At 22.6% G+C, this 17665-nt stretch overlaps 3 protein-coding genes across 3 annotated transcripts; all 3 read left to right on the top strand. All coding sequences in view use genetic code 6, as the record gives it.

Annotated features, from left to right (window-relative positions):
• Window positions 1–1913: 1913 nt before the first annotated feature.
• On the top strand, window positions 1914–6335 carry TTHERM_00313140 (PHD zinc finger protein; the record flags this gene model as incomplete). The annotated part of the gene is made up of 9 exons (XM_001033495.2): window positions 1914–2221; window positions 2383–2519; window positions 2623–3292; window positions 3363–3535; window positions 3586–4806; window positions 4871–5370; window positions 5430–5554; window positions 5612–5699; window positions 5757–6335. 9 exons carry the CDS (start codon window positions 1914–1916, stop codon window positions 6333–6335), a joined length of 3801 nt encoding a protein of 1266 aa, XP_001033495.2.
• A 1418-nt stretch (window positions 6336–7753) lies between these two features.
• On the top strand, window positions 7754–11036 carry TTHERM_00313130 (BNR/Asp-box protein; the record flags this gene model as incomplete). Its single annotated transcript, XM_001033494.3, has 8 exons — window positions 7754–8104; window positions 8232–8616; window positions 8828–9179; window positions 9285–9741; window positions 9797–9860; window positions 9920–10147; window positions 10200–10527; window positions 10583–11036. 8 exons carry the CDS (start codon window positions 7754–7756, stop codon window positions 11034–11036), a joined length of 2619 nt encoding a protein of 872 aa, XP_001033494.2.
• Window positions 11037–12367: 1331 nt separating this feature from the next.
• Window positions 12368–17467, top strand: TTHERM_00313120 (ATP-binding ABC transporter; the record flags this gene model as incomplete). Its single annotated transcript, XM_001033493.3, has 14 exons — window positions 12368–12532; window positions 12583–12763; window positions 12823–13016; window positions 13067–13159; window positions 13304–13627; window positions 13678–14469; window positions 14751–15255; window positions 15306–15640; window positions 15693–15989; window positions 16146–16271; window positions 16331–16482; window positions 16544–16682; window positions 16743–17081; window positions 17135–17467. The coding sequence occupies 14 exons, from the start codon at window positions 12368–12370 to the stop codon at window positions 17465–17467; spliced, it is 3975 nt and encodes a 1324-aa protein (XP_001033493.3).
• Between the last annotated feature and the right edge of the window lie 198 nt (window positions 17468–17665).

The following is a 17665-nucleotide window of genomic DNA, read 5'->3' as shown; positions in this document are numbered from 1 at the left end:
GAAATTTAGAACAAGAAGACGACGAATATAGAAATGACCAATAAAATTTATTTAATAAATTAGCAAATATAAAAAATGGTAGAACTATTTTTAGCAGTAACGATGAATTTGAGAACCTAAATACTCCACATTAATAGGCAAATTTATAAACTCCACATTTGGAAAATCCAATAACTCCTCATGCTAATCAAGACAACACTTAAAGACACTTAAATCCTAAAAAAGTTCCTCTTTAATCTGAAGAACTAAACTCAAGGAGTTCTATTAACTCAAACAATCTTATTTAAATTCTTTAAAATCAAATAAATGATGACTATATTATTAATCAATAAGACAAAAAAAACAAATCTAGAAACAGTAAAAACAATTTAGAAGTACCTTAGTTAACTAAGAATAGAAATAATTTAGAAAGAAAGTCTTAAAGCAGTAATGATGAAGACTTAGTCAAAGCAATAAATAAAATTTACTAAAATTAAAATGAAGATTCAATTATTGAAAATTCAAATTAAAAATCTTCATCAGAAAAAAGTTAAAATCAAATATTTAAAATGTAGGATTTGCTAAATCTTGAATAACAAAAATCTTAAACTATTTCTGATTCGATATATGAGCTAGAAAAACAAATAGATAACATCAATTCTCAAAAAAATAGAGAAGAATCATTTAATAATCCAAACAAAGATGATTATAATTTAGATAATTAGTATATTCCTGAATAACAACAATAAACTAAAGCAAATAAAAATAATGACAACCTAGAAATTTAACATCTAAAGTTTTCGGAAATTAAAGATGAAAGAAATAGTAGAAATTCAATAACACAGCTTCCTAGGATTTTAACTTTATCTTAATTTTAATAAAATTGAAATTTTCATTTTAGCTTATACATCATTTGATGAAAATTATATTAACAATTAATTTATATTATTTTATCTATTTTAATTTAAATTAAAAACTAATATTTGTTTAAATTTTATTAAACTAAAGTTATTTTAAATAAATTAAATTTATTCTTCTTAATTTATTCCAACAATTCTATTTAAAAATTGTTTTTTGTTATATTTTAGAATAAAAATATTTTTTTGTATTTATGAAAAACCTTATGAAAATATTTTTTAATTTTAAAATATTTAAGTTATTTTTAGTATTTCTTAGTAAATTTTATGCTAATAAGTTTATTTTCTTGTGATTTTAATTTTAAAAAGTATAAATTTTTGTAGAAAAAATTCTGATTTTACCAAAATTAAATATTAAAAAGTAAAATTAAAAATCAATTAAATTTATTAAAAATTTTTTGAATTGGTTAATGAATTTTTAATTTAAAAATATTAAAAATAATAAACACAGTTTTTAAGTTCAGTTTTAAATTTTAAAAATTGAAGAGAATAAGTTCACTTAATATAAATATAATTTTTATAACTTTTTTAAAATAAAATAAATTAAAAAAATAAAACTTAATATAAAATATTTATAATTAAAGGTTTTAAATTTTGAAATAATTTTTGGAAAATTTTGAAAAAAGTATCTATAAATCTATCTGCTTTAAATAGCTAAATTATGATATTGGTAATAAATATCCAATTTTCGCCAACTTAAGTCACATTATTTTTGTTATTTGATATCTAGATAAATAGATAGATTGATATATTAATCAAAAAAATTAATTTTGTTAACTTTAATTTAAAAAATTAATTGAAAAATAGATAGATAGATAAATAGATAATTAATTAATTAGATAGGTATATATAATACAGAAAAGCAAATATTTATTGATTGATTATTTATTTTTTACTTTTTATATATTGATTGATTGATAGATAGAATTTCCTCTGATTCTACGAATTCAAGATTTCAAGTGAATAATTTAAAATACTAATCAAATTCTTTGAAGTAAAGAAAAACTTAAAACTCTAATGAATCCAGATAAATGCTAGATTTGTTCTTCTAATTATGCTAAGCATCTCTCTGTGATTCCATATATTCACTCTGCATAGTAAAAAGGTGATCAAAATTAAGATAATAAATGTCATTTGGTTTGCGCATCTTTCATTAAAGATGTAGAAATTAATATTAGAAATAAGCCAAAAAATAAATTTAAAATGGGTAAAAAGGAATTAATTGCAGAAACAAGTGTTAATTTAAAAAGTCTTGAATATAGTTAGCTTCTATGTTAAGATTGCAATGAAATCGATACAGAAACATACATTAAATGCATTGATGAGTAAATATTAATTTAAATTATTTAAAAATGATTCTTGATTTGAAACTTATAAAAAGAAAAATGTCATCAAATAGTCTATAAAATCATATAATTTTTTGAGCTAAAATAATTTGTAAAGAAAATAATGGTTTCTAATTTTTAAATTTATAAAATAACAAAAGAGATTGCAATAATTACTTTCATATTTCTTGCATTATCAAGAATCAAATCAAAATATCTCTTGGTAGATGGTCAGAAATAGATCGTAAAGCTTATTTACTTGAGCCTATTTGTAGCGAACACATCAATAATAAAAAATGTACATTTATCTATTTTGAAATTTTCATGATTCTTGAGAAAAATGCTCTATTATGCATTTTAAAAAGTTTAGATTATAGCTTTAATATTTAAATATTATTTAGATGTAGAGAAGTCAATTTCATGGTAAAATATTGATAAATAGCTGAAGCAAAAAATATTTGAAATGAATGGCCTAGATATCCAGTTGTTATCTGATGATGAAAGTGCAAGGGATTTAAAAAATATTTAGTTACAAGCAGGGAGAAAAGAGAGTCATTCTTAAAGTTAAGAGGACTCTTAATTAACTAAATTAGAAAGCAAGTCTGAAAGGAAATCTCAAAGAAAAAGGAATCTTAAAATTAAATAAATAGATGAAAACACAACAATATCTAATTCTGCAGCTGAATCAGCAGAGAGTTCTGATGTTGGAACACATTTATCTTCTATTTAGTACTCCTCAGATTAAATAAAATCTAATTTGAAAAGCACATTAAAATAAAAAAAAGCTAAACTTTAAACAAAATAAATTGAAGAAAAGGTTAATAAAGGAGAATAAAAAAGTAGAGGTAGAAAAATAAAAGAATTCAAAGAGGTAGAAATGGATTTAAATGAATAAAATGAGAAAGAAAGTATGACTATAATTGAGAAAGTATTCAAAAATAACACATTATTTAAAGATTGCTTAGATCCAACAAAATCTAAAGTTGCTGAAGAAATTATCAAAAAGAATAAAGTGAAAATTTCTGGAGGAATTCCTTAATATCCTAACACTAATGACTCAAACAGATAAAAGTATTTAATTTAAATAGATTTTAATTCTATAAATAATTCATTAATTATAATTAAATGCTAAAATAAATAGCCTAATGAAGTAGTGGTGGAAATATGTGAATGATTTTTATTTTAAAGAGTGCTCGTAAAAAGATTTTTCTGCTCTCACTCAAGAAAAAATGTCAAGTCTTTTAGATTTAGAGGATCTAGAAGATAATATGCCTCAATCAAGAGCTTACAGATATGAAAAATTTATTTTGAAAAGTAATACTTTTTATAAAAGTTTACATATTAATAATAATTATTTTTTATAGGTTAATATTACTAATCTTTGATTGAAAACGACTATTACTTAAATGGAATAGTACCAAGTTTAAAAAATCATTACTACTTAACAGTGTTATTTGAAAACGATTCTTCTAATTTTTTAGTAAAATATGAATTGCTTGACTAAACTTTTAAAAATAAAATTCTGGATTCATTAAAAAGCTCTTAGAAGAATTAAATAAATAATTTAAATTTAAATATTATAAGCCAAAGAGAAATGAATGATATTGCAGTAGTAAAACCTAAAAATTACTAAAGTTATGCTACAAATTTTAATAGTAATATATCCAGCAGTGATTTATAGAGTATTTTGTATTTAAGTGATATTTAAGGAGTTGACTGTTTATCTCTTTAAAAATCGATTGAATGCACAAAATTTGTACTTGACCAACAAAATTAATACAGTTAATCATAAAATTATTCAAAGTAACTGTTACTGTGTGAAGGGAACTAGAAAAATCAAATAAAATAAATTCCCATTTAAGATTAGAGAACAAATATTTCAGAAGATTCGAGCTAGGAAGAAAGTGTTAGATAGCCAAATCAAATTGAACTTGAAATACTTTATTGGTAAGAATAGTTGTAATAAGTTTTAGATGAAAATAACAATGGAAAAAGAAGAATTTTAGATAACCTTTAAAATGAATAAAATAAGTACTTGTAAATAGAAGATTTGGAAAGAGAAAGCAGGAAAGTTTACGATATAGTAAAATGGAATACAATTATCAGATATATGAAAGTAGGATATGGAGAAAAAAGTGAAGAAATCCTATTAACATACATAAAAAATGAAAATTTAGAGGATATCAGAGACCAAAAAAAAGAAATTTGTGAAGAAATTGATTAAATTCTAGAAAAATCAGAAGACAAAAATACAAATTAAGGAATGTTTCATGCCAAAGGTGGTAAAAATACTTGGAGAAGCAAGATATTTTAGTAAATTTGCTTAAGAAACACTGATGGGTATATTGAAATTGATTGTAAAATATGCTTCAATAATTATAGTAGTGAATCAAATCCTGTTGTTTACTGCTCACTTTGTTCTGCATCTTTTCACTAATTTTGTTACGGCATTAAGGAGATTCCTCATGATGATTTTTTGTGCGATTTATGTTTATTCAGATAGTCATAAGCCTAAAAAGAAAATATGAATAAATAAATCAGCAATTCTAACATTTAAGTTGAAATTTAAACCTAACAAAAAAAAAGTAATTTTATTTTTATTAATATATTTGAATGAATGAATGAATGAATATAATAAATTTAACATAGAAAAAAAGAAAGAGCACAGATTATTATGTAAAATATGCTTAAAAACTGGTTTCCCGATGATCGATGTCAACCACTAATTTTACCATGTTTCTTGCTTGATATTTTTAAATTTGATATATATTAAAGACAGCTGCATTTCTCTTAGAGGAGGGGAATCTGATGAAGATATGATTAAATTTTAATAAAACTTATTAGATATAGTTGTTAAAAATGAGCTATAAAATTACATGTGTGCAATTTGCTAGAAAAGATAAGGTTATAAAATAAAGTGCAATCATTGTGATTGCAATTTAGCATTTCATACTCACTGTGCATACATAGAGGGATTATATTTTGATATTGAAATATTATAACCTGAGTAACAAAATAAGAATTTAAATGAAAATGGTATTGACAACAATACAATAAAATCCTATACATCTTTAGACGAAAATTCTATAGACGATAATTTTAACAAAATCTAAACATCTATTTACTGCCCAAGTCATCAACCAATTCAAGTATTTTAAAATCAATCAATCAGTATTTTAATTTTATTTAATTTTTATTTAATTATCAGGACAGAGACGAAATTTTATAAATTTACTTACGTAGATATGGAATAAATCTTTATTAAACAGCAGTTGAATACAAAGATTATAACTCTTTCATCGCTGATCATGAAAATATTTAAAAAGAATCAAAGTAAGAAATTTTTTAAAAGACATTTGTTTATTTATTAAATTTATTTTTGAAATTAAGATAAAAAATAGAAGAAATTAGATCTAAAATTCAATAAGAAAATTAAGTGAGCTATGAAAGTACAAGTGGAATATTTAAGCTTTTAAATGTAATCAAATTTGATTTAAAAATTTTATAATATGTAATAATAAATTTTATTTTATAGGACTGTACAAGTAATTAAGAAATAGATATTACTGATATTTTTGGTGATTTAAATGAGAATAGTATAAACCAAAATAATAACCATGTTGAAACACAAAATAGTAATTCAAATTAAATCAAAAATATTGAAAAAAGTATCTCCAACAACAAATAATAAAATACTAAAAATGACAATTGTTCAAAATCAAATATCAAGATTGATTAAATGAATTCTCTTTTGAAGGCATAATCAAAAGAAAACGACAAGTATATTATAAATACAACAAGTTAACTACAATAAATAAAAAAAGAAAATTATTACAATTAAAATATCTCTTAAAATAACTGCATAACAAAGAACGAAACTTATCTTAAACAATAATAAAAGTAGAACAATTCTTAGAATAAATGTTTATAATAAATTAACAATAATAAAAAATAAAGCACTTAGAATAATAATTATCAAAATACTTCTTCTATTTCTTAGTTTCAAAACAAAAATAATTCCAACTCCTAAAAAAGTAGTTAAATATCATCTAATCAATTATAAGAATAATAAATTGATGCTAGCAAATTGATTTCTGAAATATTTTCAGACTGATCAAACAGACCTTTTATTTAAAAAATAATAAACTTACAAAAATAAGATGTTAAAAATCTTCTTCCTTTATTTTTATATAAATAAATTAAATTTATTTTTCTAACAATTAATTAATTATTTCAAGTATTTTGTTATTTATTCCGTCCATCCATACTTACTTAATATATAATTTGTAAATATCACTTTTATAACTTCATTCAGCTTTAAATAAATAATTTTATTTCATAAGTAAATAACTTATTTACAATCGAAGACCTAAATGGTTATGTAAATTATAAGCAAGTCTATTTAGAAAAAGATTTAGAAGACATGAAAATTAATTAATTCTAGTATTTCAAATTTCCTTCTAAAAACAAATTTTATTCAATTTTAAAAAATTAATATTAATGAATGACTGATTAAAATTAATATTTGTAGATTTTAAATTTTTTTGTTGAAATTAAAAAATCAATATGATATATGGTTGTCCTCAGTAAACTTTCAAATATATTGACTTCAGATATTTATAATACTTTGTAGATATGAAAGAAAAAATGAAAAATTTACAGTAAACCAAAAGGAAATTTTATTTTAAAACAATTTTATGAACAAGAGAATATCAAAATTTTATATTTTTTCTGAGAATTTTCTAAAACTTTATTTTTTGTGTAAATTTTATAAGCTTTTATCATTTAAATGGTAAAACGCTGTTTATTTTCATATCTGTTATGTTAAATGTTCTATTTAAAATATTTTAATTTTAAATAGCAATCAAAATAAGGATTGTAAGATTGTTAACTAAGAAAATACTTAAAGATTTAAAACAGAATACTAATAGTGAAAACAAAATCTTAAGTAAATAACTGTTTATTCATAAATAAAACTTGATTTTTCTAAATAAAATTAATTTTAATCACTATAATGAAAAAATATCTCCAAAAATATTTATAAATTTCAAAAAAATTAATAAATTGCATAGCTATCTGCTTTTTTTATTTTTACTCATGTATTTATCTTTCTTTGTTATTATTTTAAAAGAAAGACTAAATTTTAAAACGTATTGGATCAAAAATTATCATTGGTTATTTTATAAAAGGAAGGAAAATTGAGAGAAAATTTTGGTAATTGAGTGAAGATACAAAAGTGCCAACAAATTAAATTTGCAAAACGTAAAAATTTTAATAAATGAGCGAATGCGTGTATGTTAGAGAGTTTGTTTGATTCTTAAAAAAAATTTTTTAAAAGAAGTTGATTATGATATTTCGAACTATGTTATTTAATAAAGTGTATCTTCTCATCAAAAAAAAAAAAAAATCATAATTAATTAAATATTAAAAATATTAAATTAAAAAATACTCTTAAAATCATAGAAATTACAAAAAGCAATCTTTTTAGAGTAGCATTTAAAATAAATTATAAATTAGGTATTTGTTTAGATTATGAAAAAATAAGATCTGACAGTATATGTTGCAGCTTTCCTGCTTCTCTTTTCTTGTGTTATTCACTTTGCTAATGCTCAAGATAAAGTTAGTGAAATTTTTAAAGACAAATATGATGTCAAATATAGAGTAACTGAATTAGATTCACCTGTTTAGGAAATTCTATGGTGCGGTAGTTCTTAAGCAACATCTGAAGACGGAGATATTATCACCTATGATTAAACAGCAAAAGTTAGAAAACTTTATGTCTTAACTGATAAAGGTAAATTGTATTACTCAGAAGACTATGGCATTACATTGAAGTTGATTAATGATGATATCCGTCAATCAACCAATTCCAAATAAACTTAGGTATCCTTGATTTGCTATTCTTTCATTTTAAAAACAAAAATTCTCATTATTTTCTCTTTTCTTCAGATTTTGAATTTTAATGAAATAATTTTTTTACATAAATTAAAAATTTTCATTTGTTTAATAGGTCGAAGTCGATGATATCATGATCTCACCTGTTAAAAATAGAAAAGTGTTCATCTTCACTAAAAGCGGTGAAAGCTATTATACAGAAAACTGTGGTGCCACTTATACTTCTTTCAAGCACGAGATTCTCCTATACGATATCTAGCCCAATCCTTCTGATCACAAGTCTTTGATAGGACTTGTACCCGTTTAGTGCTAAAAAGGAGATCCTGAGTGCTAAGGTGGTGATTCTGATTTATACTTAACAGTAGATAGCGGTATGACTTGGAGAAAAATAGTCTCTAACGTAAATCAAGCATAGTGGGATAAGACCAAATAAACTCTCATGAACACATAAAATAGAATTATTTTGTCTCATTAAGAGTAAGAAAAGAATGAAAAAGGAGGTAAAATAAAATAAAATATAAAATATAATTCCATTCTATAATTTTAAAATAAGTGTTGAAAAGAAGCAAGATTAGTTTGATTTGTTTGTTTGATATAATTAAAAATAAATCAATATTTACAAAAAAACTGTTAATTTAACTTTTTATAATCACTTTTTTTAGAATTTTGTTAACATTTAATGATTTCATTAATTTCTTATTTATAAAAAAGAAAATGTATTCCTCAATAAAGTAAGCTACACTGATAACTATGGTAAAGATTTAAAAGTGGTAGAAAAGAATGGAGTTAGATTCTATTAAACAGAAGAATATATTTTTGTTTTAATCTAAGGAAAGGAATTTGGCAAATATAAACTTAATATTGGACCTTCTTTTGTTACTCAATCTTCTAGCAGAAAAGAGATCGATTTACCTCTTTAAAGAGTTAAAGATGAATCTTTTACTGTCTTGGACATAGATGCAGGCTAAATTCTTATCGCTATTAATCATGAAGGTGACAGTGCTGGATACACTAATGTTTACATTTCAAACTCCTAAGGAGAATAGTTCACTCTTTCACTTCAGTAAATATTAAAAATCAAAATACAAATTCAACTAAAAGCAGAAGAGAACTTTATACTTTTAAAGATAAGTTAGTAACAGCGATATAATTATTTTTTAACTAAAAGATATACAGTAGGTGATGATGATTCTAACATTGATTTTGAACCCATTAACAGCAACGAAGGAGTTTATATTGCAAACACATACACTGCAGCTTCAATTTCAAAATATCAAAAGCTTTTGCAAAGAAAAGAAGGACAAAAATCTTCTGGATCTTCACTCACTTTGGATTCATTTAAAATTGAAAATATGAAAAAAACTAAAATTACATTTAACAAGGGTGGTGACTGGCACGCAATCAAGGCTCCCGAATTCAATTATGCTGGAAATCCTATTCGTTGCTCTGGTGACTGTTCTCTTAACTTTAAAGGAAGAACTGAGTCTCAAGGTACTCCAGTCTATTCTACTGATAATGCTCCTGGTATTATTTTGGCTACAGGTAATGTTGGCTCTTATCTCACTAATAATCAAGATGAATTAAGAACTTATCTTTCTATTGATGGTGGACACACATGGAAAGAGGTATTTTAAAAATAAAAAAAATGCATAAAATAATTTCTATTTGGAAAATATAAAGATTCAAGTTGGATCTCATGAATACGAAATTGGTGATTAAGGCGGTATCATCGCTATGGCTAGAGGTATTCTATTAATTAAAAGGATAAATGAAAATTTGATATATATTTTATCTAAAATATAGACGATAAGCTTACAAACGAAGTTATTTACTCTGTTGATGAAGGAGAAACATGGAGAAAATTGAATTTCAAGGATGAAAATAAATTTAAAGTAGATAGTTTTGTTACAGAAGAAGGCAACGATGAAAGAACTTTCTTGTTCTATGGAACCAAGACTGGTGCAGATGGAAATACTAAAGGTGTAATTGGTGCTATCAACTTTTCAAATTTATTCAAAAAGGAATGCACAGGTATAAAAACAAACAATTTTATTTTGTAATACTTAATTTAAAAAATTTAAAGGATTTGAAAACCCTGGCGAAGATGGCAGTGATTATGAGAGATGGGTCCCATTAAACTTTGAAGGAAAAAAATGCTTATTTGGTTCAAAAATTTCATACATAAGAAAAAAAACTGATTCTAGTTGCTTTAACAACAGAAAAGTTGGTGATTTAAGAATGGTCTAAGGATCTTGTGAATGTACAGAAGAAGATTTCGAATGTGATTATGGTTTCACTAAAGATTTAATTGATGAAACAAAATGTGTTCCAATAAATGCAAAATTTGCAAAGAAAAGAGACTAACCACCTTTGAACTGCAAAGATTTTTACTTTGTTTCTTCAGGAAAAAGGTAATTAATTTTATTAATAAGTTAGCTTAATTTAAAACTCATATTAAAAATATAGAAAAATTGCAAACAACTAATGTTAAGGCGGTATTGAAGAATTATATACAAAGAAAAAAGTAAGATGCCCAGGAAATGAAGAAGCTCAGCAAACTTAGCAATAAACTCAAAATACTTAAGCTAATACAGCTTAAAATAACTAGTAAGACTTATTTAGCAGAAAGCCAGAAGATATAAAAAAAGAAATAAAAGAATAATATGGCAATTAAACAGATTAGACATCAGGAATATCCTTCCTCGGTGTTTTGGCAGCTTTCTTAGTATTATTCTTATTATATACTTACAGGGTAGAAATACTTAGCAAGATAAAAGAATATCAATAAAACCAAAAGAACAAAAAGGGTGATAACAATAAATATGGCTATAAGCAAAAATCCTATGGAAATAATGCTGAACAGTATTCACTTTTCTAAAATGATCAAGACAATGATGAATACGATGCAGATATGCTTTGAATCATTTAAAAAATTACTTGAGAGCATAAGCAATTAATTAATTAATGATTATTAATTTTAATGTAATCAATCATTTTACAAAATAAAATGAATACAATACTAACTAACAAACTAACTACTGAATATTTGTTAAATAAACAGTCTTATTAATTTGTTTTAAAACTAAAATGTTTTCACTAATTATTTTTTGTTTTCTATCAATCTATCTTGTCTAATATTTTTATTTTCTTTCATAATTTATTTATTTATTTCTACATTAAATAATTAATTAATAAATATTATTAATAGAAATAATAAAATCAATAATTTCTTGATTGCGAATTTATTAAAATATCAACAGCATATTTTTTATTGTTAAATATTATAATTTAACATTAATTAAAAAGATCCATTTTAAAATTAATATGCTCATCATTTTAATTAAAAATAGTATTATTTATTTAATTGGTTAAAAAGAATATTTCATTTGCGATTTTATTACATTTGTTACATAAATAACAATTAAGTATTTTTACTAAAAAAGAGGAATAAAATTTCTGATTTCAAAACAAAAAATACTTCTCATAAAAATACTCTTTCAACATTTAACAATCAGATATTAAATTATATAAAATTTTTTTAAGATAAAACTAATTCAAAAATAGTAAAATCATTTATTTAAATAAATCAATTACTATTTTGTTTGTTATCTAAAAGTTTTAAAATAATCATTTATTTGCTCTTTATCAAGATACTAATTAAAATAGACAGATTAAATTTTAAATATCATATTTATTTTTATATTTTCTCAAGTTAATTAGTGGTTTGCAAGTAGTTCTTTCAAATAGAATTTATTGAAGAAAACATTAATGAATAAAATGATTTAGTAATCATTTTTCTTCTTTAAGCAAAACAAGTTATTTATTATTTTTTTAGGTAAATAAAATGTATCAGAAAACCTTAAATGAATATTTTCTATACTGTGTTTTTTTTTTTTTCGAAAATTTGATTAAATCTTTTCTATTTTTTTTTGATTTTTAAATTTTTTCAAATGTATTTAACTTAAAAATTAAATTAAAAGCAGATTTTATTAGTCATTTTAAAAACGTTTACTTTGATTTATTTGTAATCAATAGAGAAATAATTATTTTTTTAATTATATTAAACTATCCAATAAATAATTAGTAGAATTCAAGTGAAAGATACATTTGATTTCATTCGCAAAAATTCAATCATATTTTATTTTTAATTAATCATAAATAATTAAAAAGTTTTTAATTTAGGTCATTAAAGTAGTAGTCACTCTCGAAAAAAATAATTTAATAATTAAAACTAAAAAATTTCATTCATTTATGAATTAGGATAGAAATCAAAGTTTGAATTCAGAGGCCTACAGCCATCTTGAAAATGAAAATGACTAGAATCTTACGAATTTAATTCATAGAGATTAATCTATCCCACCTAGACATGGATTACTATCGAAATCTTTATTTCTTTGGGTTTATGATACAATCAAAGTAATTCATTATTACTTATTTTTAGTAAATCAATCAAATAATAATTAAAGAAAGGAATGAATAAAACTCTAAAAGAAGAGGATTTACCACCTTTGGATGAAAAAATGTGCTCATCTGAAAATTATAGACGGTTTGAGGCAAGTCTAAATGATTCTAAAAAGGAATACATAAATGCAGAATCAAAAAAGAAGTAGATATTTCTTATAAAGCTTTTTTATGGTGTGTTTAAGAGTAAATAAAAGTTTATTAAATATTCATTAAAGCTTTTTGAAATAATTTTATAAAAATAGGATAAGTCTAAGTAATCTTTTTATTGGCTTTTGGTGCTGCAGTAGCTGTTTAATTAGAACCTTTTTTGACTATATATATCTTAAAAGCCTATTAAGAACCAAGAGATGTTGAGAATCTCATAATAGGTGTAGCATTTTTTATCTTTTTTGTAGCTTTCAAAGTTTTAGCTGATATCCACTTAAGTTTCTAGGAAGTAATTGTAATTTATTGTTAAATGCATTCTAATTTTATAAATTAAAATAGTCTATTATGGGTTTAAAAATGTTTGGGTCTTTCTCAAGTGCAATTATGAATAAAATTCTCAATCTATCAATAAATTAAAAGGAAAAATATACAGTAAATTAATTTAAACATTAATAATTAATAATTAAATATTTTAAACTATTTAAATAATTATTTTATCTACAAAAATTAATGATTTTTGTTAAAATTAAAATGTTTAAATGATTAAAATTAAATTATATTTTATATAAAATCTAGCTTGGAGACTTATAAAATCTTCTACAAATTGATATTTAACAAGCAAATTAATTTTACAAATCAATAATGAATCTTGCAATGTTTCCTATTAGATTAATTTTTTGTATTATAATTTATTATTCTATAGTAGGAAACCGTGCTACTGTCGGATTATTTACTTCTTTTGCTTAGTTTTTTATTAATATTTCTTTGGGAAAAATTTATTAAAATTTCCAAATTGAGTACATGAAAGCTAAGGACGAAAGAATGAATGTTTTAGATGAGATATTATCTGGTATTAAAACAATTAAATTAGAGGCTTATCACTGTTTCTTTTCAACCAAGGTATTTTTTTTATTTGTAATTTTATAATTCTTCATAACTTTATTATTTAGATTAGCTAAAAAAGAAAAAATGAAGCTTATTTGGCTCTTAAAAAAAATTTATTTGGTCTAATCTTTAGCTTTTCAGGATAATTTTTTTATATTCTAAACCTAGTTTTGTGTGTAAAATTTTATGATATATCTAGTATAAGTGATCTTTTATTGATAACATCAAACTATTCAGCACTCTCTAAACTCTTAGAAGGGTTGTAATAGCAAATAGTTAGTCTTATTATTGCCCATTCATCATTTATTAGATTATAAAATCTTTTATATGAAGAAAGTAATATTAATTAAAATATCTACAAACAACTACTACCATCAAACAAATCTGATGATTAATCAATATTGCTCCAGAATATTTCTTTCAAATATGCCTAAAGTTAGGATAATCAGCTAAATTAGCCAGAAGATTAGTTCATATTAAAAATCGATGAGTTTTCTGTAAAGAAAGGCTAAATTATTGCTGTTATAGGCCCAACAGGCTCAGGAAAATCTATGTTACTTTAATCTTTAGTTTAAGAAACTCAAATTCAAAAAAATAATAATATAGAAACTTCCTCTTTTTATGTTTCTGAGTAAGATATTTCTATAGCTACACAAAATTCTTGGGTAATGAAAGGTACTATTAGAGACAATATTATTTTTGGTTCTCAATTTAATTTTGATCCAGAAAGATATAGAGAGGTATTATAATCAACATAAATAATCTAAGATATAGAACACCTACCACTCCATGACCTAACATCAGTTTCTGAAAGAGGAGATTCACTATCTGGTGGATAAAAAAGAAGAGTTAATCTAGTAAATTTTAACTATTCATCAATATTTTTTAACATATTTTCTTTATATTCTTAAGTTTTTCAAAAAATTTTTAATATAAATTATTCTCAAATGTAAAAAAAATATTTTAAATATTCCATTAATTAGAAAATTTCATTAACAAATTAAATATTTCATGACAATTTTTTCTTAATTTATTTTTGATCTAAGGAGAATAATGCAAACTTCAAAAATAAATATTTATTTTTTGATAAATCAATTCATTTTTATTTATAATAAAATTTTTATATTATCATTAAAAGGCTAGGACTGTTTATAGGGGTGGTGAATTATTTTTACTTGATGATGTTCTTACTGGTTTAGATAGCTAAGTTACTCGGTAAGTTATGACAGAGTGTATCAATGGACCTTTGATGAAAAATACTACTAGGATTCTTTTTTAAAGCAATTTAAATTATTTAAATAGTGTAGATAAGATTTACATCTTAAATGAAGGATAAATATTAAAAGTTGGTAGCTATCTTGAAATTTCAAATTCTCCTTTTTATTAACAATTGTCTCAAAATTATCTTGGGCATTTTAATGACGATTTATAAGATTAAGATTCTTAAGAAAATTAGATTTAAGAGTAAAAAAATAATAATAATCAATCAATTTAACCCTTTCAAATGTAATTCAACTAAAATGGATATGGAAATATATTGTAAAATTCGGAAGATCAAAGAGAGGGAAAAGTGGAAAGTTGGGTTTATAAAAAAGTTTTCTAATTATATGGTGGATGCTGTACAGCAATCATATTTGTGATCCGTAAATTAATTTTATTTTAAATTAATTTCTAAAATTTTATAAATTTTTAGTTGGATTGGTATCAACTTTCTTCTAGATGTAATAGTTTAATATTTTAAAATCGGGAAAAGATGAGTCTTAATCAAACGATAATCAAAATGAAAAAATCAATGATAATCAAAATAATGAAGAGAGTGATGATTTCACTTCTACAATGATTAAGTTTTTGATATTTTTAGTCTTAACACAATTTTTCGATATATTGAAAACTTTTGTTTTTTGCTTCAAGAATTACACATTTTGCAAAGATTTCCATGAAGATATCTCAAAAAGTCTATTAAATGCTTCTTATTCTGAATTCTATTCAAGCTATCCTACTGGAGTACTTTCAAATAGGCTTTCAAACGTAAATTTAAATTATGCATAAATTAAAACAATTTTTTAATAAAAAATTAAAGGATATTATGTCTGTTGATTAAAAAGTATACGAACTCTTGAACCCAATTTTATCAATTTTATTTGGATGTCTTGGTATCTTTTTTGTATTTTTGAGTGTAAAATTAGGAAGTTTGTACATAGTTAACATAATTGCAATCATAATGTGGGTTTATTTAACTAAAATTTATACTTAAGTTTAAAGAGAAATAAATCGTATCGAAACTGTTTCTAAATCTCCAATTCTAAATTATTTTTCAGAAATTTATAGAGGCACATTATACATCAAGTAGTGTGTTGACCATAGCATACCAGTTAAGGTAATTTATTTAAATAAATTAACTAAAAATAATATTTATTCTATTTTTACAGATTATTTCATATTTTTTTTAGAAAACTAGATATATTCATCGAATTTTTTAATGTTTTAAAAGTTTATTTTATTAAATAAAAAATGAAATATTTATTAAAAATAGGAATTTTAATAGTTCATAAATATTAACTTAAGAAATCAAATTGTATCTTCTGCAGTATAAAATTTGTTCATGTTTTTAATTCTCTTTATAGTTATCTTATTTGAATGTACTTTGTTTATAATTATGGTAAGTGATTGTTATTAAATTTATTAAATTTACTAACAAAATTAAAAAAAATAAATTAGTTCTATGAAACTTCTGTCAGTGGAGAGAAGTTAACAATGGTGTTAATCACTGCTATTAATTTTGGTATGTTAGTAATGTATGCACTTCTTGTATGGTCTATATTTGAAACAGAGGCAGGAATAAAAATAGAAAGATGCTGTAAATTAGCTTAGTATGCTTTTTTATATTTTTTCAATAGTTAATTTTATATTTTTAATAAATTAATTAATTAGTTAAATTCCATAAGAAAATGGGTCACCATTTGCAGTTTTAAGTTAGTAATAGCAAAATAATAGTGAAATGCTAGAAATTTAACACAATGCAATATAGGCAAAATAAGCATCATTTGGAATAAAAAATAATAATTTAGAAGTAATTTTTATTTGTACAAATATTTTTTAATTTATTTGTTCTTATTTAAATGTTTGAAAGCTTATTAAGAATTTGAATTTTACTGTAACTCAAAGAGAAAAAATTGGAATTGTAGGAAGAACAGGAGCAGGTAAAACTTCATTGACAAATGGACTCACTAGCCTATTTGAATTAATAAATGGAGAGCTTTTTGTAAATGGAAAACCAATTAAAGCTTATGAAGCTTATGATTTAAGATAGATATTTAGCGTAATACCTTAAGAACCGTTTGTCTTTGAAGGGACTTTAAAAGAAAATATAGACCCTTCCCAAAATTACAATAATAGCTAAATTTAAAATGTTTACGATTAATTAAATTTGTAAGAACATTATTCATTTAAATCTGGCTTGAATTCTAGAGTAAATTTATGAAATTTTTAAAAATTAATTCTAAATTTATTATTTTATTATAGATTTTTCTTAAAGGAGTAAATTTGAGTGCAGGTGAGAAGTAATTAATATCTATATCTAGATGCTTGCTCAAGAACAGTTCTATTATATTGATTGATGAAGCAACCTCTTGTCTTGACTAACAAACTGAAAAGAAAATCACTGATTTAGTAGCAGAAAAGCTTTAAGATAAAACTATCCTTACAGTTGCTCATAAACTAAATACAGTTTTACAAAGCAATAGAATCTTTGTAATTAATTAGGGATAATTGATTGAATAAGGCGAACCATAAGCTTTACTGGCTTAAAAAAATAATTCAACATTTTATAAAATGTTAAAAAGGTTTATCGAATGATTGTTAAAACTCCAAAATAAACTTAAAACTAAATATTCAAATAAATAATTACATTTTTTTCATATTTTTTTAATTAATAAATTTAAATAATTTGATTAATTTGATATATTTTTAGTTTAATTTTACATTTTTATCATTCAATTTAACTAATTTAAAATTAATTAATTTGTTTTGTAACTCATTTATCAAATTTTAGTT

This window comes from Tetrahymena thermophila (genome assembly GCF_000189635.1).
Source record: "Tetrahymena thermophila SB210 genomic scaffold scf_8254431, whole genome shotgun sequence".
Classification (NCBI taxonomy): Eukaryota; Ciliophora; class Oligohymenophorea; order Hymenostomatida; family Tetrahymenidae; genus Tetrahymena; species Tetrahymena thermophila.
Note: the sequence above shows the minus strand (reverse complement) of the source record. Positions and strands in the feature narration are given on the sequence as shown.